This window comes from Pelodiscus sinensis, chromosome 15 (genome assembly GCF_052426305.1).
Source record: "Pelodiscus sinensis isolate ZL-2025 chromosome 15, ASM5242630v1, whole genome shotgun sequence".
Classification (NCBI taxonomy): Eukaryota; Metazoa; Chordata; order Testudines; family Trionychidae; genus Pelodiscus; species Pelodiscus sinensis.
Window position 1 is genome coordinate 17522377 of NC_143066.1, and position 25794 is coordinate 17548170.

The following is a 25794-nucleotide window of genomic DNA, read 5'->3' on the forward strand; positions in this document are numbered from 1 at the left end:
CCCGGTGCCCCTTGTCTGCTGAAGACGGTCCCCAGCAGACCAGGGGCACCGGGAGCAAATCCGCAGCCGTGGCGGGGTCCCGCGCTTCTGAGGCTTTGCCAGAGCAAAGCCTCAGAAGCGCGGGACCCCGCCACGGCTGCGGGTTTGCTCCCGGTGCCCCATGTCTGCTGGGGACAGTCTCCAGCAGACCAGGGACACCGCGAGCAAAGCCGCAGCAGCGGCGTGTTCCCCCACTTCTGCGGCTTTGCTCCCGATGCCCCTGGTCTGCTGGAGACGGTCCCCAGCAGACCAGGGGCACCGGGAGCAGCTTTTCTCGCCCCGGAGTTCGAGGTGGCTGACCGCTGCCTGTGAGCTCCGGGACGAGAAAGCCCCGTTCGTAAGTGCGGATCTGACGTAACTCGGATCCGCATAAGTCGGGGACTGCCTGTAATTAAAACAACTTACAATTTATTTCTTTCGCTAGGACCAATAAGAAGATAATACAACTTTGCATTTGACTGTAAGCAGGGGCTGAACTACTGCTTGCTATCAGCCAGCTAAAGGAAAGAGGTGCTCTGGGGGTGGGTATGCTCACTCAAATTGGTTAGGAGCTTCAGGGGGGTAGCCGGGTTAGTCTGTTACAGAAAAAAAAATGGTCTGGTAGCACTTTATAGACCAACAAAACATGTAGATGGTAACATGAGCTTTCGTGGGCACAGCCCATTTCTTCAGATGATGTGGGCTGTGCCCACGAAAACTTATGATATCAGCTACATGTTTTGTTAGTCTATAAAGTGCTACCAGACCAAATTGGTTAGCTCTGTTAACTGTTGATATGTACATACAGCTCATGCTAGGATGGAGAAGGAATCCAAGGTGTGGTTATGTAAACCCAATTCAGCCAGGGCTGATGGAGGATCCGTTGTTAGAATGGAATGTGATGTAGTGTAACTAATTTGGGTTGTTGTGGGGGTCACAAATCATGCTACCCCGAAATGTGGGAACTGTAAAATATGACACGAGTGCTTGCAGTAGAGACACCATCATTGTAAGAGGTCTCAGATGAACAAGTCTCCCCCTTCCAGAGTTGAGTGAACTGAGTTTGGTGGTGGGAGGGAGGGGAAGGGCTTGAGACAGCCTGCTTCATGCTTGCCAGGAGTGGCTGGCGGGAACGGCGGGTGGCTGTTAGGAGTGGCAGCTGGCGGCCAGCGGAGCGTCTGGCAGGAAAGATCGGTGGGTGGCTGGCAGGAGTGGCGGCAGGCGGTGCCAGCAGACCACAGGAGCAGCACAAAGGTGGCATGGCCTCAGGCTCAATGAATGGAGTTATCAGGATGTTGTGTCAGAGTCTGCACTGACTGGATAGGGCTGTAAGTGGGGTGTTTGACGTGGGGTACGGAGAAAGTTTGGGTAAATGAACAGAACCTTTACATTGTTGGACTAGTGAGCCTGTGGGGCAAAGGACATTGCTCAATCCATTTGAGCTCGGACGGTTACTTGTGAGGGGTTCGGAACTATGTTTGTGGTATTTTTCTGAGCGAATGCCATGTAACTTCTCTCCCCCTTTCATTAGAAGTTTCTTTTCTACACTCAGAGTCTGTGCTTGCGAGTGGGGAAGCATTGCTTCTCAGAGGCGCCCAGGGGTGTGTGAATTTCCCAGGCTACTGGGTGGGGGCTCGAGTCGGTTCTGTGTGAGATGGATGAAAAGGGACCCCTAGATATTGAACCCAGCCCTGGCTGCTGCTGGCACTACCTGACAGAAGGGTTACATTTTGGGGGCTCATCCAGGATCACTGGGTCAGTACCCCTCGCAAGCACACGTTGAGTGATTTGCTAAGTGGGAAATAATTGTGTTGTGTGTTTGAGGAAATTACTGTTTGTATCATGGCTAATTTGTCAGGTTTGTTGGGCCCTGGCTCAGAAGTCTCTAGCTCAGGGGCAGCAGCCTCAGCCAATGACTGGGCAGAAGCCCTGGGGCAGATATTGGGAAAATGTGTGCTGCCCTATGCTAGGGCCAGGTCCTACTGCAAGTTAAGGTTATTTCCTGGGGAAGAGGAGTTCGACACCTGGCTACAGCACACCACTGAAATGCTAGAGCAGTGGGCTGTACCAGACAGAGAAAGGCAAAGATGTTTAGTAGAGAGTCTCAGGGACCCAGCCTTAGATGTGACTTGCACCTTGAAGCTGGCTAAGCCTGAGGTCAGTGTAAAGGACTGCCTAGAGGCCCTCACTCACACCTTTGGAGCATAGAGGGCCCTGAAGACAGTTACTGTAACTTTCGCAATGCTAAGCAGCGCCGGCGAGAGAAGGTCTTGACCTACATACAGAGGTTGGAGAGGCTGCTACAGAGAGCTGTCATTAGGGGAGCAGTGACTGCTGAGCAAATGAACCAGACCAGACTGGCTCAAATTGTAAGAGGAACTCAGTATTACAGCCCAATTCTACTTTACCTCTGGCTAAGAGAATGACAGGAACACCACCCAAGTTACTCCCAGCTGATAAAAGAGGTCAGAGAGGAAGAGGAAAGGCAGACTGCCAGTGAGCTTTGGGAGGCCCAGACACCTGAGCCAGCCAGCACCGCACCCCGAGAAACAGCCGGCGTGCTGATGGCGAATGCCAGAGAAGACCTTGCCCAACAAGTTCAGGTCCTGACAGAACAGATGGCTGAGTTTCAAAGAGTCATTGACCAAGCAAGGATTTACAGGGAGAAGGAGCCTCAGGCTGTGGTGATGGAGAAGTCAGCACCTGGAGCCCCCATCCCACTCAGGCAAAGGAGGAGAGGACCGTTCTTCTGCTACCATGTGGTCAAGATGGGCACAGTGCCGCCAATTGCCAAAATGAGGTGCATGTCTACAATGCTAGCATGTCTACAATGCTAGTTTATGGAAAGCTGAGAATCAATTGTGAGAGGGTCTGGGGATAGAGGCCACCCAGGCCCACATGATTTGAAGGATCCCCCAGAAAAGACTGCTCAGCTGGGATCCCCTCAGGACTGATAGGGCCTCGAACGGAGGTCACAGTGAGGATTGAAGGGGCGGAGTGCAAAACAGTGCTTGACACTGGATCACAGGCGACTATTATATTCCAGTCATTCTATCAACAGATGCTCAGGTACCTGCCTACCCAGCCATTGACTGGCCTTGGCCTGTGAGGTCTCAGCATGAATGAATACCCCTATGAAAGGTATGTCATAGTGCACCTGGAATTCCCTGAGGAGGTGGCAGGAGTAAAAGAAGACGTAGACTCAGCTGCCTTGATATGCCCCGACCCTAAAGGGGTCTCTGATGTGTGTGCTGATAGGGACCAACTCCAGTCTCTTCAAGGTGCTCACAGAGTACTGCAGACAACGGGATGGGGACCAGTATTTGGACACTCTGATGATCTATACCCTTTGTGCTGAAGCCTATAGGAAAATTGAGGATGCTCAAAAGGAAATGTCTGAGGTACTGATGGGTACACTGAGGTATGTGGGCATGACCCCCTTAGTAGTGCCCGCAAGCATTGCGCAGGAAGTGCTTGTCATGACTACCTGGCTGAAGGGCAATAAAAGAGCATTTGCCGTGGTAGAACAACTGGCTGAAGGAGAGCTCCATGAAGGGGTCCTGGTCCACAGTGGAGTTATAACTTTACCAGCAGCAGCCCAGGACAAGGTCACTGTACTGATTGCTAAACAAGTCCAGAACAACACCTTACCTACCAAAGGTGATCCTTAGCCCGAGTGATTCAATCGGACTCTATTAAATATGCTGGGGATGTTACGCCCAGACCAGAAGGCATCCTGGAGCCAGCATGTTGCATTTTTGGTGCATGTCTACAATGCTACAAGGAGTGATGCTATAGGGGTCAGTCCATACTTCATGATGTTTGGACGAGAGCCAATACTACTTATAGACATATGCTTTGGAATATCAGGGGATAACGAGAGCTATGAGACACACTTGTAGTATGCCTCCCGACTAAGGGTACGTCTAGACTACATGCCTCTGGCCTCCTGGGATGAGGCATATCTGGGAGGTCAACAAATGCCTTTGATGTCGACTGTGGAGCGTCCAGACTATCGCGCTGAGCCGACAAACAGCTGATCGGCTTAGCACGGCAGCCATGTAAATTTAAATGAAGCGGCGATTATTTAAATCGCCGCTTCATTTTCCTATGCCGGGTAGTCTAATCTACATGCCTCTGTCGCTAGAGGTATGTAGTCTAGATCCTAAGAAAAAAGCCGCAGAATGCCTATCGCTTGGCTACAGTGGCTGCCCGGAAAAATGCAAGACCGTAATAAACACCGATATGATGCAGGAGTGTGCCTGAAGGAGCTCCAACCCAGGGACAGAATTCTGCTACGAAATTTGGGTGTTGCTGGCAAGCACAAGATTGCTGACAGATGGCTTACCTGGTGGTGGAAAAACTTAGAGATCTACTGGTCTATAGGATTAAACCAGAAACTGGGTCAGGGCAAGTAAAGACAGTGCATCAGAATTTTCTGCTACCTGTGGGAGAATTGGTAGGCGCCCCTTACGAAGTGGACCATGACATGGGACCTTAGCGAAAAGGGGGTGACTGGCCAAATCCACCATCCAACATGCGTGGTAGGCCCTGTGAAGCTAATCTGCCTTTACCCAGCACCTTTGAGAGTGAATCTGAAGAGGAAGATGATTCCATGCAGTATACTAGGATGAAGACCAGATTCCGAACTCCATCAGAGAGACACGGGGAGAGCGCTACTTCTTTGGCTCTGAATCCTATGGCTGAAGCATTTAGGCCTGTGGAAGACAACCCACCGTACACAACCAGACCAACCTCAGATGATGAGCTTGTCCCATCTACATCTCCAGATCTTCTGGGAGATGAACGGGCTTGTGATGACACACCTATGTCAGTGGACAGACAGAATGTTCCAGGGAATGGTGTCCCTGGTGCCTTGGACATTCCAGCATCTCAACAAGAGGTACAAAGGCGTGTGTCTGTAGAGAGGGTGCTTACACATAACTCTTCCTCAGCCCTACCCCCAGAAGAAGTCTCCAGACATAGCCAGTTTATCAATTTCATCTGCACTTCTCCAGATTATGTTTGAGTTGATGACATTTTCCCAGAACAAATATGAATGAAATGCATTAAGCTGTTGTTTTTCAACTGTGGAACTTCAAAGTAAATTATTTGGAACCTCTCCTGACAAACTCTTAACTATAAAAGGCTTAATTTTAAAATGTAATTTTGAAGGTTCTTAGATTTTTGTTGCATGCTAATTTTAATGATAAAATGCAGATGGCCTGTCAATATAAAGCATCTTGATCTGAGCGTAGAATCCAAGTTCATGTTTTGAAAACTAAAACCAGCATACTATTTCACCAAATATAAAACTGGCTTTGGTTTTAATACTGTTTTTGTACATACAATGGGATTTCAATAATAAAACACACTAATGCAGTCCAATTCAAAAACTGATTTTATTATTTCTGAGTATTAAATTCACCTGAACAGCCGGGCAATATAACATGGAAAACTGAGCTTATTAAGGTTAATCTACTGAGCAAACCATCACTTAAAATTGTAAGACCGTTTCCTGGAGAGACTGCAACAATGTATAATGTATATACATCCCTTAGGACAGTTGTGCACAACCTTTTTGCACTTGTGACCCCTGGGAAAATTGTGGCTGAGAAAAAAAAAAGTGTGGCCCCTTTAAATGCCGCTCCGCTCGCCTGCCGCTCCTCCCACTCCTGTCGTGTGTACATTGGGTGCCAAGCTGGGAAAAGAAAATACCGGCCGGCCCAAATCATAGTGCTGTGACCCCTCCCCCCCCAGAAGACAGCTGCGACCCCCAAGGGGGTTGCGACCCATGGGTTGCGCACTACTGGCTTAGGAGATAGAATCACAGAATCACAGGGTTGGAAGAGACCTCGGGAGGGTCATCGACTCCAACCCCTAAAAGCAAGACCAATCAGCTGGACCAACTAAATCATCCCAGCTAGGGTTTTGTCAAGATGGGACTTGAAAACCACTGGGGATAGAGATTCCACCACCTTCCTAGTTAACCCATTCTAGTGCTTCACCACCCTTCTAGAGAAATAGTTTTTTCCTAATATCCAACCTAAACTCTCCCACTGCAACTTGAGACAATTGCTCCTCACTCTGTCATTACTGAGAACAGCCTCTCCCCATTCTATTTGGAACACTGCCCCCCCCTTCAGGTAGATTGATAATACAGCAATTAATATTAAATGATACAACACAATTTTTATTTAGGGGAAACTGTAGCTATAGAATCATCTTCCTCACAGCTGAGAAGACAGTAATGGCCAGGAATATCTTCTCTGCTATCCTTTGGTCTAAGGATAAAGAGTCCTCTCCACTCGTCATCACAGAGTTCCTGAAAGTCAATTACCTGCACAATAGATTGGCATGCAAAAGAGTCCTGCACCTTAATAAGAACAGCCCAAAACTAAAATGAACCACTCTCCTGAAAAACAGGACATAAGGCTTCTTACCTTCCAGAATATGCATTCTGACCAATTCTGATCGATCTGGTCTGCTGCGAATCTTGTGCTTCAGAAAATTTTCAGTCTAAAAAACAAATCATACCAGTGCTCATAACTACAGAATACAACAATTTGTTCATGAATACACACTTTTATGAGAATTGGCCTTATGAATATATTGCTTGGGTTACATTACTATAGCTGAGCATCACTATTTTCCATTGTTGGAGAGATTTATTTTTTGCATTGAAAATTCTTCCCTAAGAACAAAGCCATTAAAACTTTAGCATTTTTGACAAATCTTTGTATTAATGCTTAGGTTGTGATTTTATGTTTGTGATGATTAAAAGTACTTATATTGCACAATAAGAATAATTGGCAATTTACTGTGCATAGGATAAAACTTAGTCTCCCTCCTATGAATAGTTTACAAATAACAAGGATCCCATCAAATGACCCACCTTCCAGAGACTCTCTGCCTAACTCCACTTGCTTCTATGACCCAAAACACAAAGCAAGGAGACTGAAATCTAAATCTGATTGGTGTGCTTGAACTGGATTTAAGGGAACTCAGCACTCTGATGCAGCCATAAATGACTAGAGTAAGCAACACAGAAATGGCCTTTGATGTGCCTTTAAAACTCATTTTTTTCTTTACTTAAAAGTTAGTGATATCCTTTCTTCAAAGCAGTAGCCATCACTAATGAGCAAATTGCTTTTCGCCCCATGTTGGTATGTGGAGAGCCCTTTCTATGCACAACAGCACATCCCGTACAGGGGGGAGAGACAGCTGAATTATCTGAGTCACAATCCCTGTCCTAAGCAATCCATGAGCAATGAAGAGACACACTGTTCCATAAGGCAGGCCTATGCCATATTAGCACAGTTCGGACATTTGCTATTAAAATCTACTGTGCAAAGTAACATCCTTATTAATTTTCTTAAAAGGAACACATCTCTCTGGAATAACTTTAAGATCTAGATGAAAGATTTCACAGTGTAAAGTTTGCCAATTTTATGAAGTTAGGGCATGATAACTGACTCTTGTTGGATTACGCGGAGTAATTCAGGCATAACTAGCCTTGTCTTAATATCCAGATTTTTATTAAAGTTTTTAAATTATATATTTTTAATTGTCAGCTGTCCCATCTTTTATAATATCTCTTATAAAGGACATTTTTAGGAGATGTCCATTTGTCCATTATCTTCCATATAAAAGTACCAGAAGGTAGGCTGAGCCAGTATGGTACATGGCAGAAGCCCTATCAATAGCTTGATCAATTTCTATATAATTTAAGATGATTAGGAATATGATCCAGATCATATTCTTGATTCTGAAGTCAGGCAGACTGAAAATGGATCTACTCTGCATTCCACTTCTATGGAAAAACCTAAATGGAGAAGAGTTGCCTGATTTTGTGTAGTATGTAGCAATTCGTGTATCACTGGGCTCTGTCCTTTAGTGTCTCCATGACAACAATGGGAAGAGAAAATTAGCAAGAATTGGTGCAGGGGAATGGCCAATAAATTTTACAATACTTTTACAATGATATGAAGCTGGAGCAATCTACAGAAAAAGAAGGCAGATGCTACAATTGTTATTATAGTCTTAGAACACAAAATGTCACAATGAATAATATGATGGAGAAACTGCTCTTTACCCACATTAAGGCCATTCACAATGAAGTTTTTGCCATCAGAGTATCGACATGGATACAGCTGCACTGGTAATTAAAAACTTCAGCACAGACAAGGCCTCAGTTTCCTTGCACAAAATCTGTCCTCTCTCTCTGCTGTACTTAGAATAGGGGCTGAGAAATAGAGTATCATCACATTTAGCCCCTGTCTGGTTTCTGTGAAGAATTACAAACACTTCCACTAATCACTAAAGATTACTTTACTAATATTTACTAAAAATATTACATTTTAATTTTGGGGATTCTTCCAGAATATTGACATAAACTATTTACAATTTTAATAATATTCCCCAGACAGTCTGAGAACTAACTACCTCAACATTATTTCTGGTTTTTCGTAAGTAAACTAGTTTTCTTTTTCAAATATTAATAGTAGCCTGATACTTTTTAAAAAGTTTAAACTAGATCCCTTACCCTGGCTCGTTCCAAGCTCTTTCTCTGCTCATGGAATGCAGCTGGGCTTTTCAAAGCTGTGAGAAGAAAGAAAGAGTTAAACTGACAGGAAATGCTTTCCAAATGAAAAGTTCTAATGAGTGTATTAATGACAGCCATATTGCACTCAACATTAGATCAGATGAGGAACTCATTTTACTAGACCAACATCTGACTCTTTTATTTACTTATATTTACCCAAAGATTAAATTCATACCAGAGCAGGAAGAGCAGTGGGACTGAAGTATTGCATATTCTTTGTGCTGGCCTGCTCTGCACAGAGAAGTGATCTACCTCAAGATTATACCTCATTGTTATAAATATGTACAGGTTAAGGCTTTCTCACATGGAGAATTACTGTAGCTGATATAACATGGTACTTATATAACATAGGTATAGATTCTAAATTGGGATTTGTAGCTAAGCAAAGCTGCAAATCATGAAGGCAACCCCCCCCTCCATTTCTCATGCAAAGCACATTATAACACTTTTAAGGCACACTGTGATGCCTTAATAAAATCTAATATTTTATGTCACCCATGCGATATGCTGATGTCCCTTGGCTACTTTAGAGTACCAATAAAGTACTGAAGCTGTCTATCTTTTCTACTACATTACCCTTCACTTACAATTTATTTTCTCTAATAGTAAATACAGGAATGATCATTGCACCAAACATTCACCAAACAGTTAAAGAAACTGTCTTACTAATAACTATCTGACTAATCTGTTTTTAAAAACATTGTTAAAACACAAAATATTCAAAGTAAATAACAGTTAATTTGGAAAAGCACCATAATTTTGTATTTCATTTTGAAGCAATTTTCAGAAAAATATGAACAGCCAAGGGGAAAAAATCCAGGTCAAATTTGTCTTTTTTAAAATGGCATTTCCTCACTGTCCTAATGAAGTCTGTTGATTCTCAGACTGAAGAAGAAGAAAGGTACCACCTTAGAGCCCATTCCACAGTGCTAGAAAAGTCTGCAAAATTACAGCTGAAAGCCAAGTTATGCTTAAGAGATAAGACACAGGGGAAGATCACTGATAATCCACTATTGTACTGAAAAGGTTAAGAGGATATTACAGTGAAGCAGTCTCAGGTGTGTTGGGTAACCTCCATAGAGAAATTAGTTTCAAGAAGCCATGAAATAAATTGTGACTTTGCCAGTGAAGGCTTAAACAGTGGAATATTATCTACTATATGTTTTAGAGCGTTTGTCTGTTTGATTAAAAACTCCTCCTAAATTGTAAGAGCTAGGACCACGGAATTTGGTGTACAGCTAGCCAAAAACTCAAAAAGTAATAATAAAATGTTTGTTAAGTACATGAGAAGCAGAAAGCCTGCTAAACAACCAGTGGGGCCCCTGGATGATCGAGATACAAAAGGAACACTTAAAGACGATAAAGTCATTGCGGAGAAACAAAGTGAATTATTTGCTTCAATTTTCACGGCTGAGGATTTTAGGGAGATTCCCAAACTTGACCCATCCTTTGTAGGTGAGAAATCTGAGGACTTGTTACAGATTGAAGTGTCATTAGAGGAAGTTTTGGAATTAATTGATAAACTTAACAGTAACAAGTCACCGGGACCAGATGGCATTCACTCAAGAGTTCTGAAAGAACTCAAATGTGAAATTGAGGAACTATTAACTATGGTTTGTAACCTATCCTTTAAATCAGCTTCTATACCCAATGACTGGGAGATAGCTAATGTAACGCCAATATTTAAAAAGGGCTCTAGAGGCGATCCCGGCAATTACAGACCGGTAAGTCTAACGTCAGTAGAGGGCAAATGAGTTGAAACAATAGTAAATAATAAAATTGTCAGACACATAGAAGAACATAATTAGTTGGGCAAAAGTCCACATGGTTTCTGTAAAGGGAAATTATGTCTTACTAATCTATTAGAGTTATTTGAAGGGGTCAACAAACATGTGGACTACGGGGTTTAGTGGATATAGTGAACTTAGATTTCCAGAAAGCCTTTGACAAGGTCCCTCACCAAAGGCTCTTACGTAAATTAAGATGTCATGAGATAAGAGGGAAGATCCTTTCATGGACTGAGAACTGGTTAAAACACAGGAAACAAAGGGTAGGAACAAATGGAAAATTTTCAAAATGGAGAGGGGTAACTAGTGTTGTTCCCCAAAGATCAGTTCTAGGACCAATCCTATTCAACATATTTATAAATGATCTGGAGAAAGGGGTAAACAGTGAGGTGGCAAAGTTTGCAGATGATACTAATCTGCTCAAGATAGTTAAGACCAAAGCAGACTGTAAAGAACTTCAAAAAGATCTCACAAAACTAAGTGACTGGACAAGAAAATGGCAAATGAAATTTAATGTGGATAAATGTAAAGCAATGCACGTTGGAAAAAAATAACCCCGACTATACATGCAATATGATGGGGGCTAATTTAGCTACAACTAATCAGGAAAGAGATCTTGCAGTCATCGCGGATAGTTCTCTGAAGACGTCTATGCAGTGTTTAACGGCAGTTAAAAAAGAAAACAGGATGTTAGGAATCATTAAAAAAAAGGATAGAGAATAAGATGGAAAATATCTTAGGGTATGTCTACACTGCCACCCTAGTTCGAACTAGGGTGGTAATGTAGGCAACCGGAGTTGCAAATGAAGCCTGGGATTTGAATTTCCCGGGCTTCATTTGCATCTTGCCAGGCACCGCCATTTTTAAATGTCCGCTAGTGCGGACTCCGTGCTGCGTGTAGGTAGTTCGGACTAGGCTTCACGAGGAGTAACGGTAGTTCGGACTAGGAAGCCTAGTCCGAACTACCTAGTCTGTGCCACGTTAGTGCGGACTCCGTGCCGCGCGGCTACACGTGGCACAGACTAGGTAGTTCGGACTAGGCTTCCTAGTCCGAACTACCGTTACTCCTCGTGAAGCCTAGTCCGAACTACCTACACGCAGCACGGAGTCCGCACTAGCGGACATTTAAAAATGGCGGCGCCTGGCAAGATGCAAATGATGCCCGGGAAATTCAAATCCCGGGCTTCATTTGCAACTCCGGTTGCCTACATTACCACCCTAGTTCGAACTGGCATTAGAAAAGGTTCAGAGAAGGGCAACTAAAATTATTAGAAAGTGAATAAGGAAAAGTTATGTATTTGTTCCCATAATATAAGAACTAGGGGCCACCAAATGAAACTAATGGGCAGCAGGTTTAAAACAGATAAAAGGAAATTCTTCTTCACACAGCTCATAGTCAGTCTGTGGAACTCCTTGCCTGAGGAGGTTGTGAAGGCTAGGACTATAACAGGGTTTAAAAAAGAACTAGATAAATTCATGGAGGTTAAGTCCATTAATGGCTATTAGCCAGTATGGGTAAGGAATGGTGTCCCTAGCTTCTGTTTGTCAGAGGTTGGAGATGGATGGCAGTAAGACGTTCACTTGATCATTACCTGTTCAGTTGACTCCCTCTGGGACACCAGGCACCAGGTTGGCAAACAGAGTACTGGGCTGGATGGACCTTTGGTCTGACCCAATATGGCCGTTCTTATGTTCTTATCATTACTTAAAGCGAAATAAGGGTTTGGTTATGCCAGGAAAATGGAATGTGCCTGGAATGGGATTCTCTCGCATAAAACCAAACAGAAAAGAGATAGAATCATCAAAGCAAGTACAGTTCACACAATTGATATAGCTGAGTGCATGTTGAAAGAGTGAACCAAGGTGAGATAGAAAAATTGGATGAACCAGGAACAGCACTGCTTCTGAATAAACCTTGCAGAAAAGAGATAAAATAAAGACGTTTAGAGTAGTGCTCTGTTTTGGCATTACCAGGCAACCCTGGATAAATCGGCTAGTTTATAATAATTGTAACTAATGTATTTATGTAATTTTAAAAAGATGTATTTGTTTATTGAATAAAGTGCATCAGTATTCATAATCAGAAAAATATAAGGGGGAAATATGAAAAAGGTCTATAAAATCATGACTGAAGTGGAGAAAGTGAATAAGGAAAAGTTATTTATTAGTTCCCATAACATAAGAACTAGGGGCACCAAGTGAAATTAAGAGTTAGCAGGTTTAAAACAGAGAAATGGAAGTACTTCACGCAACACACAGTCAACCTGTGGACCTCCTTGTCAGAGGATATTGTGAAAACCAGGACTTCGACAGGGTTAAAAAAAGAGCTAGATAAGTTCATGGAGACTAGGTCCATCAGTGTCTATTAGCCTCTGTTTGGAAGGAATAGTGTCTCTAGCCTCTGTTTGTCAGAAGCTGGGAAGTGGCAACAGAGGTAGGATCACTTGATGATTACCAGTTCCGTTCATTCCCTTGTGGGGCACCTAGTATTAAACGGTGTCAGAAGACAGGATATTGGTCTAGATGGATCTTTGGTCTGAATAAGTATCGTCATTCATATGTCCTTATTTAATTTGGTTCATAATCTATGGAGTCCAGGCTTCTTTTACTAGACATTGTCAACTTCCACTGATTTTAAAAAGGGACTAAGCTAAAGATGCTAGGATGGGGATAGGGGGGCAATGTTCAATGCAGCTAGGGATGGTGGTATCAAATAGGGACGTAAGAGACTAGTTGCTCTTAATACATTTAAAAGGCTGATGAACAGCGGGGAAGACCTGGGTATCAGCTGTCCCAGGTCTGCTGGTTCCCCCCTACTGTGCGTCAGCCTTTTAAATGTATTAAGAGCCTGCCAGCTCTTAATACATTTAAAAGGCAGAGATGCAGTGGGCTTAGCTCCCAAGGCCGGGAACTAAACCTGATGAGGCTCCCCCACTTAACAACTAATTGACTAATCGTTGGAAAATCCATCAACTAGTTGATAAACCAAATTTAACATCCCTAGTATCAAAGGTAACTTTAAACTTTACCTTTGAATTCTCCTAATCCAAGGGCTGCCTTCAACTTGGCTGGTTCCCACAACACAAGTTAGAACAGCCATAGACTATTTTATTTTGTTCCAGCTGCTTACGGTCCCTAAAGAATGTTATGGTATCAGTCAGGGATTGCCAGAGCATAAGACACCAACACCAGAGCCCTCTTCTTTTTCATGGGGCATAGGGAGGTGGCAGCTTTGGAACTGGAACAGCAGCTCTGTACCCTTCAAACTCCTTGTACGCCCATCTACTATTGATTTAACTGACTTGTGGGCACCTTTGTGCTAGTGAAGCAGCCACAGATCCTAAATAAGCAAAGACCAGGGGAAAAATAGATCTTAGGACCAACTGTAGTTAGTTTACTTTAGATTACTGAAAATAGTAAGAAAATATATACAGGCAGTCCCCGGGTTACGTACAAGATAGGGACTGTAGGTTTGTTCTTAAGTTGAATCTGTATGTAAGTCGGAACTGGCGTCCAGATTCAGACGCTGCTGAAACTGACCGCCAGTTCTGACTTACATACAGAATCAACTTAAGAACCCCAGGCGTCCCCAAGTCAGCTGCTGCTGAAACTGATCAGCAGCTGATTCCAGGAAGCCCGGGGCAGAGCAACTCTGCCTGGGGCTTCCTGTAGTCAGCGCTGGTCAGTTTCAGCAGAAGCTGACTTGGGGACGCCTGGGGCAGAGCAGCTGGGGTGCTGCTGGGTTGCTCCAGTAGCGCCGCTCCTGGGTGCTACTGGACCAACCTAGCAGCACCCCATCTGCTCTGCCCCAGGCGTCCTGATTCAGCCGCTGCTGAAACTGACCAGCAGTGGCTGAATCAGGACCTGGGGCAGAGCAGCTGGGGTGCTGCCAGGTTGGTCCAGTAGTGCCCAGAGCGGGCGCTGCAGGACCAATCGGCAGCGCCCCAGCTGCTCTGCCCCAGAGTCCAAAACAAAAGCCTGGTCTGCTGGGGGGGGGGAGCACACTAGCTGCGCCCCCCCCCTCCCCAGCAGACCAGGGACACGGGGAGCAGAGCCTCTGAGGCTTTGCTCTGGCAAAGCCTCAGAGGCGCAGGACCCCCCCGCGGCTGCGGCTTCAGTCCGGGAGCCTGTGGTCTGCTGGGGACGGTCCCCAGCAGACCACAGGCACCCAGATTGAAGCAGCAGCAGCGGCGGTTCCCCGCGCCTCTGAGGCTTTGCTCTGGCAAAGCCTCAGAGGCGCGGGAACCCGCCCGGTGCCCCTGGTCTGCTGGAGACGGTCTCCAGCAGACCAGGGGCACCGGAGCAGCTTACGAACGGGGCTTTCTCGCCCTGACTTACGGGGCGAGAAAGCCCCGTTCGTAAGTGTGGATCCGACATAAATCGGATCCGCGTAAGTCGGGGACTGCCTGTATTTAAAAAAATACAATGTAATTATTTCAGATATTTAGCACTATAAATATAACTAAATTAACTTAGTTTTCAAACATTAGGTGATTAATAAACGCTATCTAAATGATCTACTTTTTTATAGTATAACAAAATTAATAAATAGTAATTTTGTTTTAGATTGTATCATAGAATTAGAGATCAAAATGACTTCCAGTCATTCAGTTAGCCTTATTTGTCCACTTGCTTTCACTGGTGTAATTCAGTCATTTCCAGTGAAGTAACTCACAGTTTAAAATGAAAAGAAGAATTAGTTCCAACTCTAGGGGGACCATACCATCATGGTTATTCCAAGGGTGCGGAACCTTTTCTGGATCAGGGACCACGGATCCACAGAAAAGTGTGAAGCAAAACAAAAACAGGAACAAAATCCTTTCTGACCTGGCCCCCAAGTGAGGGGGGGAAAAAAACCCTCACAGATGTGGCACTCAACTGAAAAGCAGAAAAATCCCACTCCCCTCAAGATCCAGCTCCATGGGGGAAGGTGCTGAAGCTTGGGGCTTACAGGGCCACCAGATTAATTCCTCTGGGGTTAGTAGATTTTGTGGCCCCCAAAAAGTTCTAGGATGAGGCAAAATGAGGGGCTCAGCTGTGAGAAGGGACTGGGACTAGGGAGGCAAACTCTTGGCAGGCAATAGGGTGCAGGAGAGTACTGGGGGTGGGGTACAGGAACAGGCTGGGAGGTACAGGAACAGGCTGGGAGGGTGCAAGAGTGTACTGGGATGGCAGTGTGAGATTTCGGCAGGGTGTGGGGTGCAGGAGCAGGGGAGGGGTATGGAAGAGGAAGGAAGGGAGGGCACAAGAGGTGGCAGGGATTGGGGTGTCTACCTGGTACAGCTTCTGGAATGGCACAGGGTGGCTCTGTGCAACCTGGAGCATGCAGGAACTGCCCCCCCGGCACTGCTACCATTGGCCGTGACTCCCAACCAATAAGAGCAACAGGGGCCAGTCACTGCAGAGAGTGCTTCTCTGCAGCATGCAGAGCCACTTCCTTCCCCTGCCAGGCACAGCCACGTGCCCCCTGCGTGGCTGGAGTGCTAGCTTGCCCCACTGGGGATGGTACAGGAAAGCCCCAAGTCTAGCAGGCCTAATGAAGGCTGGATCCAGCTCGTGGCCAGATCCGAGCCATGGGTTGTAGGTTTCCTATCCCTGGACTATTCAGCAGAATCATTTAGTTTACTGTCTATATCTTGTATTTTAAATACCTTTTATTAAAATTAGCTATACTTTTCCTATAGTTATTGAGTATCATCTGATGACAAAGTTACCATGACTGCTTTCCTTAAAATGTTTCATCTTTGATTATTTTATATGTGTTGAAATACAAGTTACTGTAAATAAAATTAGACTTACGTGGCATGATGCCCTGGTCCACCAGCTGTTCTCTTGTTCGTCTTTGCTGTAGCCTAAGCTGAAGTACTGGCAAAAGAATATAGGAATAATTAATTAACATGCTATGATACTCTTCCCTATTTAAAGTTGCAGAAGAGAACAACATAAATTCTAATTAAGAAGCCAAATATTTCAACTTTAGAAATATTTTGAGTGTATTCATTCAGAAAGACACAGGACATTATATAACAGACCTGGTTACTTTTAAAAATCTTTTGTAATATTACATCTGCTCACATGTCTAGAACCCAAATCACACTGGTATTCTATAGTGATACAATATTTTTTCACCAATATTATGAGTTTTTTGATAGGGATGATAGATATCGACTAACTGAATAATTGTGTAACCACATCAAAATGTAGCAGTTATACTATTTGATAACCCTCAGGAGTGGGGCTGGCAACCAGTGGACTCCAGGCCCTACTCCTGGGGAGCTCCCTGACAACCCACACTGCTGCCTCTTTATTAAAGGCAGCAATGCAGGGAAGCAGCAGCCTCTGTCTGGGGCGTGGAAAGCTCCACATGGACATGCTGCTCTGGCATCCCATGGAGTAGCTTCTGTCCATGGTGAGCCTGGGCATACCTGCTGCCATCTCACACTGCTGCCTCCGATAAAGAAGTGCTTGTGCGTACCAGCTCCCACATGCCCCCCTCACCCTCCGTGCTTCTGCCTCTCTATCGAAGGTAGCAGGGGAGAGGTAGAGGGAGGGTAAGCGGCTCCACAGGATCTAGAGCTTGTGGCTTTTAAGCCAGCTCCCCATAGGCACCACCTCCTCCCATCCCTTGCTGCCTCTGGTATAGACTTATCAGTTAATCATGTAGTCAACTACACACTGACATCCCTATTTTTTCAGATTATTTATATACATTGTAGATTGATATTCATATTTCAATAGAGAAGGGTATCAAATTTAAAATTAAAGAAATGACATTATATTGATTTCAATAACAAAATAAAATAAAATTTTGCATGTATATAACATTTTTTACTTGAGTATCTCAGGGTATGTCTACACTACCACCCTAGTTCGAACTAGGGTGGTAATGTAGGCAACCGGAGTTGCAAATGAAGTCCGGGATTTGAATTTCCTGGGCTTCATTTGCATCTTGCCGGGCACCGCCATTTTTAAATGTCCGTTAGTCCGCACTAGCGGACATTTAAAAATGGCGGCGCCCGGCAAGATGCAAATGAAGCCTGGGAAATTTAAATCCTGGGCTTCATTTGCAACTCCGGTTGCCTACATTACCACCCTAGTTCGAACTAGGGTGGTAGTGTAGACATACCCTCAGTGCTTTACAAAGAGGAATCCCCCATTTTAAGAACAGAAAACTGAAGAGATTAATTGCTTTCCTCATTAAGGAGACGTTTACCCTATCTCAATGACCTAATTTAAATTCTGAATAAGTCCACCATTTTGTAATTAAGAGGAAGTCCTGCCCAAATCTTAGAAGTAACTGTAACACTGCACTCCATATTCTTCATAGTGATATTATTATAAGATTATGATAGTTATGATGTATTTGTGCAAGATAAGCAATGTGAATGCCACTGGAAAGGTTTCAGAGTTGCTGAATAGGATTATCCTATTAGTATGCACGTATCACTATTTGTATCTGAACTTACAAATATTGACTATGTATCTGTGTTTCACCTGGGTAACACCCACTAGACAAGATGTTCTCAGTCTGGTTAGCTGGGTGGGGAAGATCCTATTCAAAACAAGAAGCCATTCTGGAAAAACAACAGGTCATAGGAGAAGCTCATCTCCTGCTTGGGAAGACTTCCTGAGAAGGCTACAGACAGCCTTCAAGTAATGGCTGCTATAACTCTACAAGGGGATGTGATGACACACATGTCTCTAGACCAGGAGTGGCCAAACGTTTTAGCCTGAAGGCCACACAGAATCATAGAATACTAGAACTGGAAGGGACCTTGAGAGGCCATCAAGTCCAGTCCCCTGCCCTCATGGGAGGACCAAGTATCATCTATATCATCCCTGATAGATGTCTATTTCATCTGCTCTTAAATATTTCGAGTGATGGAGATTCCACAACCTCCCAAGGCAATTTATTCCAGTGTTTAAACACCCTGACAATTAGGAAGATTTTCCTAATGTCCAACCTAAACCTCCCTTGCTGTATTTAAGACCATTGCTTCTTTTCCTATCATCAGAAGTCAAGGAGAACAATTTTTCTCCCCCATCCTCATAACACCCTTTTAGGTACTTGAAAACTGCTATTATGTCCTCTGTCTTCTCTTTTCCAAACTAATCAAGCCCAATTCTTTCAATCTTCCCTCACAGTTCATGTCTTCTAGACTTTTAATAAATTTTGTTGCTCTTCTCTTCTTTCTCTGATTTCTCTTTTTTGAAATGTGGTGCCCAGAACTGCACACGTTGGTAGAGCCTTGTGCACAGTGGTGATAACTGGAAAGTGACACAAGGGGGGCATTAGCCACATGATTGGCTCCTCATGTGACTCTTCCCCAGGTCACCCCTAGCTTGAGGGAGGGTCCACCTCTTCCCACCTGGCCCCTCTTCCCACTCCACCCCATTCCAGGCCTTGCCCTTTCCCCAAGTCTCCACCCCTTCCTGCTCCTACTCCATCTCCACCCCACCTCTTCCCACCCATTCCCCCAAGCTCCCTTGCCTGGGCATCACAGCCTGGCGAACTAGCAGGGGACCTGGAGCAAGCAGCAGGGGTCTGGCCTGACTGTACTCACCGGCAGCAGGGGCTTGGGCCATTGGCCCTAGATGGGACAGCTGTGTCAGCTGTTGGACACTTGCACACTCCCCCCATGGCATTTTGGGGAGCAGAAGGTGACTCTTTGTGACCCCTCTCCATGTGCCACCCCTGTCTGCGTGGATACAAATGTCTACTGCAGATGCGGTTATTCACTGATAGGAATCGTTTCTGCTGATCTGCAGGGCTCTACTCCCAGAAGACACTGTGGCCAAAGGAGGGGAGTATGGTGTCGCTGCTACCAGGAGCCAGAGCCCTTGGCAACTCCTCCCAAGTAGGATGATACCTCTCCAGCTAGACGCACAGCTGGGAGTAGCTGCTGGTGTGGGGCGCTGGCTCCTAGGAGCAGGGGCACCATGTTTCTCTTTTTTAGTTACAACATCTCCTGGAAATAGATCCCTGTGGATCAGCAGATACTCATTCTTCTCCACATGTAAGGAGGATCTGAATGAATGCTTCCATTGCAGCCAGCTGGAATGGGAAAGGAATCCTGGGTGTCGTTATGTTTACTCAGTTTGCTTAGATCTGCTAGGTATTCAACAGTTGTTATATAAATACAGTTCACACTGGAATGGGAAAGAAATCCCTTGTGCGGTTATGTAAATATAGTTCACCGAGTTTGCTTAGGCCTACTAGATTGTTAGACTAGTGTTTTGCCTCTTGTAACCAATTAGGCTGTTGTGGGGTCACAATGCAGGAATTGTAAGATATGACCGCCAATGCTTCCAGTTACTGGGAATGCAGAAAAGTCAGACTGGTTTAACTCAGTTCAAAGGAGAGAAACTCAGCATAAAGAATCTCGGATGGACAAGGCTTCTCCTTCCAAACTCTGTGACGTCAACTGAGGGAAAGGGCAGAGCTCTGAACCAGCAGGCTGCATGCCTCCCAGGCATGATCTGTAAGACTGGTTCAACCTATTACTCTCTCCCCCCGCCCCGCCCTGTTCTAATGATAGAGCTAAAACAGACTCCATAAGGAGTCTCTTTATTATTTTAGTGTTATTCCAGTGGATGCTGGAATCTTTTGGCTGGACTGTGCTGTGGGCGAAGAGCTGAAATCACTGAGAAGCTGAAATCACAGAGAGTTGAAATCTCTAGGTTTGGCCCACAGACAAATCCATCACAAGGCCAGCAGTGGTGAGAAGCCAGTCAGAGGAAGAGGTGGACAGTAGGGTGGCTGGTGGAGTGGCCAGTGAGCAGCTAGCCGGCGGGAGCAGTGGCAGGAACAGCACATAGATGGCATTGCCGCATACTGATGTATCTATGAACTCTGGGTCTGCACTGACTGGACAGAGCTGCGAGTGGTGTGTCTGAAGTGAGGGGAAAGCACACTATATGAGTTGAGGTTTGGACTAAAAATCTTTAAGCAAAAGACTCTGCCCTGCGGACTCCGGGAATGGTATCGTGCTTACGGGTTTTCCATTGGTTGATGATAGTTTACTGTTATTAAATAGACTGTTTCTATCTCTGACTCAGTGCTCATAGAAGGGAAGAATTGCTTCTAAAGGCACCAGTGGATAGATTGGAATTTTCCCAGTTTACTGGGTGGGGGCTCGAGACAGTTTGGTTACATTGTTGAAAGAACCCCACTAGATACTGAACCCGGCCCTTATGGCTGCCAACTGCTACCGGCAGAAGGGTTACACACAGATAGACATTAGTATGCAGAGCTCTATACTTTGGGGTTCAGAAACTGTCTGGAGGACCAAGTAGGGCTCACCTCCAGGACACCATGCCTTCTATCCAAACTCCCTGCTCCCTGTCCCCTGACCGCCCATCTTCAGACACTGCACCTCCTATCTAACCCCCCTGCTGCCCATCCTCCAAAACTTCCCCTATCTCACCCCTCTGCTCCCCGCCCCTGACTGTTCAGGACTTTCACCCCTCACTCCCTGACCACAATGCCCAGAGCACTGGGGCTGACTGCACTACAAAACCAACAGCAGAAACTACACTGGCTCTTTGTCACCAATAAAAGCAGGGGGAAAAATAAAAGTCTCTCATAGGGGTAGAAGAATTTCCCCCCAAAAGTGGGTGTTTTTCTTGATAAAAGTTGCATTGCAGTGTGAATGCTCTCGCTGTTTTGTCAACAAAAGGCAGTTTTTGGTGAAAAAACTCAGTAGTGTAGATCAGTGTTTCTCAACCTTTTTTAATAAAGTACCCCCTTAAAAAAATTATAAGTACCCCCAGTCCCTACAGTTTTCAGACACACAAAATTGTTTCCTACCATTGCAACACATTTGTTTAAACAACTTAATTGTAGCCGGGTGGATGATGAAATTTTTGGGTGTAAAAATTACAAAAATAATAAAGCGCTATAAAACTTAAAACAAAAATTCAGTTTTCTCCAAATTTCACTCGTGGTGATGTATCCCCCAGACTTCTCTTGAGTACCCCTAAAGTTACTTGTACCATTGGTTGAGAAGCACTGGTGCAGACAAAGCCTTAAAGATCGATTAAAACAGCACCCTGTAAAGAGCCTGATTCTGATAACAAAAACTCTGCACATACTCTTACTGACTTACATGTGATTGCTTGCATGAATAATAGCTGGTCACACCCATGCCCTTGAAAGAACCAACACTGATGTTATATTTTCAGATGCACTTAAAAGGGATTTAGAAGCACAGATTCTATTGACTTTCAAGTGTTCTATTTTTCTTCAAATAGATAACGGCAGTCTCTCTTCCACAAAAAATACTTTACAGTATTTGTTTTAAAAATATCTAATTTCTCTGCTCCTGATTTCTAACATTCATCTGTGAGAGTAGTAGTATTTTTTTCATTATATTAGCCAACATAGATAAGCACAGTTTAATTAACTTAAGAAAAAATAATATACTCATTTTCTCTCAGTAAAGCATGCCTTGATGGAGTATTTTGTGTGGTGTGGGGTCTGTAAAAAATTAATTATATTGCTGTCTCAAGATCTTCCTGATAATTTCTGGCTTTATGTTTAGGAGACACTGTTCCCAACGTACTTCATTAGGAAACAAAACAAACTATAAAGTAGTGTCCAGAACATCACAATGAATGTAATTTTAAAAAAATTATTCTGAGCACAAGTCCAGTGTTTTCAGAGTATAAAAGAGAATCAGCTTGTTTCCTCTTTCATGAAGAAGAGTGGGAGACACCCTGACTAAAACATAAAACTGAGAGTGAAAATATCTGGAGCCAATTCCAGATTTATATACAAACCTAAAAAAGAAGGATAATACCTTCCTATGTCACACAGGTATTGAGAAGGTAAGGTAATATTAAACTGGGCTACACTGCACAAGCATAAGTTATTTTTACACTGGTCTGGCACATCCACCACAAAGGTTTGCACTTAGACAAGTTACATTAATGTAGCGGCACAGGTACAAAAATATCAACATATGCCAGACCTCAGTTAATCTTTGTGAGCAGGTCTGAGACCTTCAGTTGGAAAGTGACAGAAAAATGCAACATGCTGATATTGTTAAGAACAGAAGAGTTATGTTCTAGTCCTAGCTCTGGCATTGTTGTGTGATTTTGAACAAATTACTTAGCTGTCCCATGCCTCAGTTTTCCCTTCTGTAAAATGGGGACGATAATGCAGATACACATTTCTAAAACTGCACTTTCTACAGAGCAAAAAGCTCTATGTAAAAGGTAAATATATTAATAATAATTGGAACAACATTGAAAGTGGAAGGAATTAAGGGTAACTCTGGTTTAGAGCAGTTTGTTTGGAGTGCCACTTTCAGGTTTACAGTGTTGTTGTACAATACACTATAAGCCGATAATGACGGCTGAGACCAGAAAAAGCAAATGAACCACCAAAACAGAATGTCACAAAATCATGTATCCGAGATGCAGTATATTAAAAATCACAACGTAGTAAATAGCATTTCCATGGCAACTTCAAAACACTTATTTCATGTAATGGAATAGACTATTGTGTCACAATAATTCTTAAATAGTAAGAGAATTAAATGTAACCATGTAAATATTTTTTCTAACAATATTCTGTTTGCATGGTTTAATTTTTATTCTTTTTTTCTTGCAGTAACATGAAGTTAAGTTGTAATATTTCACTATGAATCCTATAGTAGCAGTTTATCCAGGGATCTAGGAAATACATAGATTTTCCTTGGTATATACCAAGTGCTATTAGTTTATTACATACATTACTAAGAGATATACATTATAAACAACATTTGTTATCTAGAACATGACACACTAACAATTACTATCATGTAAAATTATTTTGAAGTTACTAGCCTGATACTACCAACTAATGTTGGTATAACTAAGTTGGGGTATGTCTACACTACCACCTTAGTTCGAACTAGGGTGGTAATGTAGGCAACCGGAGTTGCAAATGAAGCCCGGGATTTGAATTTTCCGGGCTTCATTTGCATAAAGCCGGACGCAGTCATTTTTAAATGTCCACTAGTGCGGACTCCGTGCCGCACGGCTACACGCAGCACGGACTAGGTAGTTCTGACTAGGCTTCCTAGTCCGAACTACCGTTACTCCTCGTGACGAGGAGTCCACACTAGTGGACATTTAAAAATGGCAGCACCCGGCAAGATGCAAATGAAGCCCGGGAAATTCAAATCCCGGGCTTCATTTGCAATTCCGGTTGCCTACATTACCACCCTAGTTCGAACTAGGGTGGTAGTGTAGACATACCCTTGCAGTGTTAGTAGTTACACTGTGTAGACAGCACTATATAGATGGAAGTACTTCATTAAGTGCTTCAACTGCATCATTGCAGCATTTCAAGTGTAGATTAGCTCTGAGTTACTGGTTTTTACTAGGTGATTCCACAGAACAGAAATGAATACACCTTAGCCAGGTTCAAAATTGCAGAAGATACACAATTACCTAAACACAGTAGTACTAGATAAAATAAAAACAAACCTACTGCATGACAAAGCCCTATAATATGTTTTGAAGTTTTATTTGTCAGAGGGGAATTTTAAATAGCTGAGTAGCTTGCAGAGATGTAAAAATATCTGTGAAATAAAACAATCAATAAACATTAAGCAAAATGAGAAGAAAATGAAGGTCACTTACCTGTACACAAGGGTTCTTTGAGACAGGCTCTGTATGTTTACTTTTTCGGGGTATGCACTGACCTGTGCTGTTGAATAGGGCAGCTTTGACTAGCAGGGTCTATTTGAACGTTCAAGAGCCCCCTTTCTACACCTCTCCTTTGAAGATGTTTTAAGGGCAAAGCTATAAGAAGGTGTGCAGTGTTGACATCTCAGTTCCTTCCATCACTAATACAGAGCTCTGAATCGTTAAGACTAAGGATGTTAAGGACTAGTTGACTATCTGATAAGTAAATGTTTATTGGATAGTCCAGTCGACTAGTTGATCCCCTCCTCCCCCCTTGCTGCCTCTATCAGACAGAGGCAGCAAAGCGGAGGGGGAAGGGGGGGAGAAGGTACTTCAAAGCAGCAGCGCCACCTTGGTATTTCTAAGCAGCGCCGCGAGGAGCTGACCCCGGACTCCATGCGGTGCTGTCCCTTTAAGGGGTAGCACTGCATGGAGGCCAGGGTCAGTTCCATGTGGCATTTCAAAGGGGTAGCGCCACACAGCTGAGCTGGGGATCAGCTGTGCGGTGCTGCCCCTTTGAATGGCAGTGCTGTGTGGAGCGTGGAGCTTTGAAATGCTGCACAGAACCCAGACTCCCCAGCTGACCCAGGGTTCTAAGGAAACACCACACGGAACCTGCGCTCAGCTGGGGAGTCTGTATTAATGATGGAAGGAACTGAGATGTCAACACTGCACGCCTTTTTATAGCTTTACCCTTAAAACATCTTCAAAGGTGAGGTGTAGAAAGGGGGCTCTTGAACACTTAAGTAGGCCCCGCAAAGTCCATCTCAAATGTACCCTAAGGCTGCTTCACTGCCAGTTCTTCCAGCAGAAAATATGCTAATGAGAGACTCATTAGCATAAGTAGTGCTCTCATTAGCATATTCCCTGCCATTTCTTTTTGCACAAGGAGTTTTTGCGTAAAAAGAAGCAGTATGGATTTTTTTGGCCCAAATCCCCCATTTTGCGCAAAAAAAAAAGTTCACACTGCTTCTTTTTGCAAATGGTAATGAGATCGTGACTTATGCTAACTAGTCCTTCATTAGCATATTTTCTGCCAGAAGAACTGGCAGTGAAGATGAAGCCTAAGGGTATGTCTACGCTGCCACCCTAGTTCGAACTAGGGTGGCTAATGTAGTCATTCGAACGTGCATGTTCATTTGCATGTTCATGTACTTCATTTGCATGTTCCCGGGCGCCGCCATTTTTAAATGCCCGGTAGTTCGAACTACCTGCCCGCGGCTACATGCAGCACGGGCTAGGCAGTTTGAATTAAAGCTCCTAATTTGAACTACTGTTACTCCTCCTGCAATGAGTAATGGTACATGCATGGCCCCACAATATGTTAATATCTTTATGGCTGACCTAGAACAACGTTTCCTCAACTCCTGTCCCCTTATATCCCTTCTCTACTTACGCTACATCGATGACATCTTTATGATCTGGACCCATGGAGACATTCCACAGAGATTTTAACAACATACACTCCACCATCAATCTCAGCCTGGACCATTCTACACGAGAGATCCATTTCCTGGACACCACAGTACAAATCAGCAATGGAAAATTAGACACCACTCTCTACAGAAAACCCACTGACTCATCTCATACAGTTACCTACATGCTTCCAGCTCCCATCCAGAACACACCATATGATCCATCATCTATAGCCAAACCCTTCGATACAACCGCATCTGCTCTAATCCCACTGACAGAGACCAGAAACTT

The 25794-nt window shown here is 44.0% G+C and overlaps 1 protein-coding gene across 15 annotated transcripts in view; it reads right to left on the minus strand.

Annotated features, from left to right (window-relative positions):
- MRTFB (myocardin related transcription factor B) overlaps positions 1 to 25794 on the minus strand; it is a 271179-nt gene that overhangs the window by 69460 nt on the left and 175925 nt on the right. For all 15 annotated transcript variants that reach the window (XR_016350715.1, XM_075899337.2, XM_075899342.2 and 12 more), the window contains 3 exons: positions 16210 to 16275; positions 8564 to 8619; positions 6462 to 6537 (listed from right to left, as the gene is read on the minus strand). Coding sequence is in view for 14 of the 15 variants with exons in the window: in XM_075899337.2 (XP_075755452.2) it covers positions 6462 to 6537; positions 8564 to 8619; positions 16210 to 16275 (198 nt within the window). In the remaining variant the exon portion in view is untranslated. The remainder of the gene's footprint in view (positions 1 to 6461; positions 6538 to 8563; positions 8620 to 16209; positions 16276 to 25794) is intronic.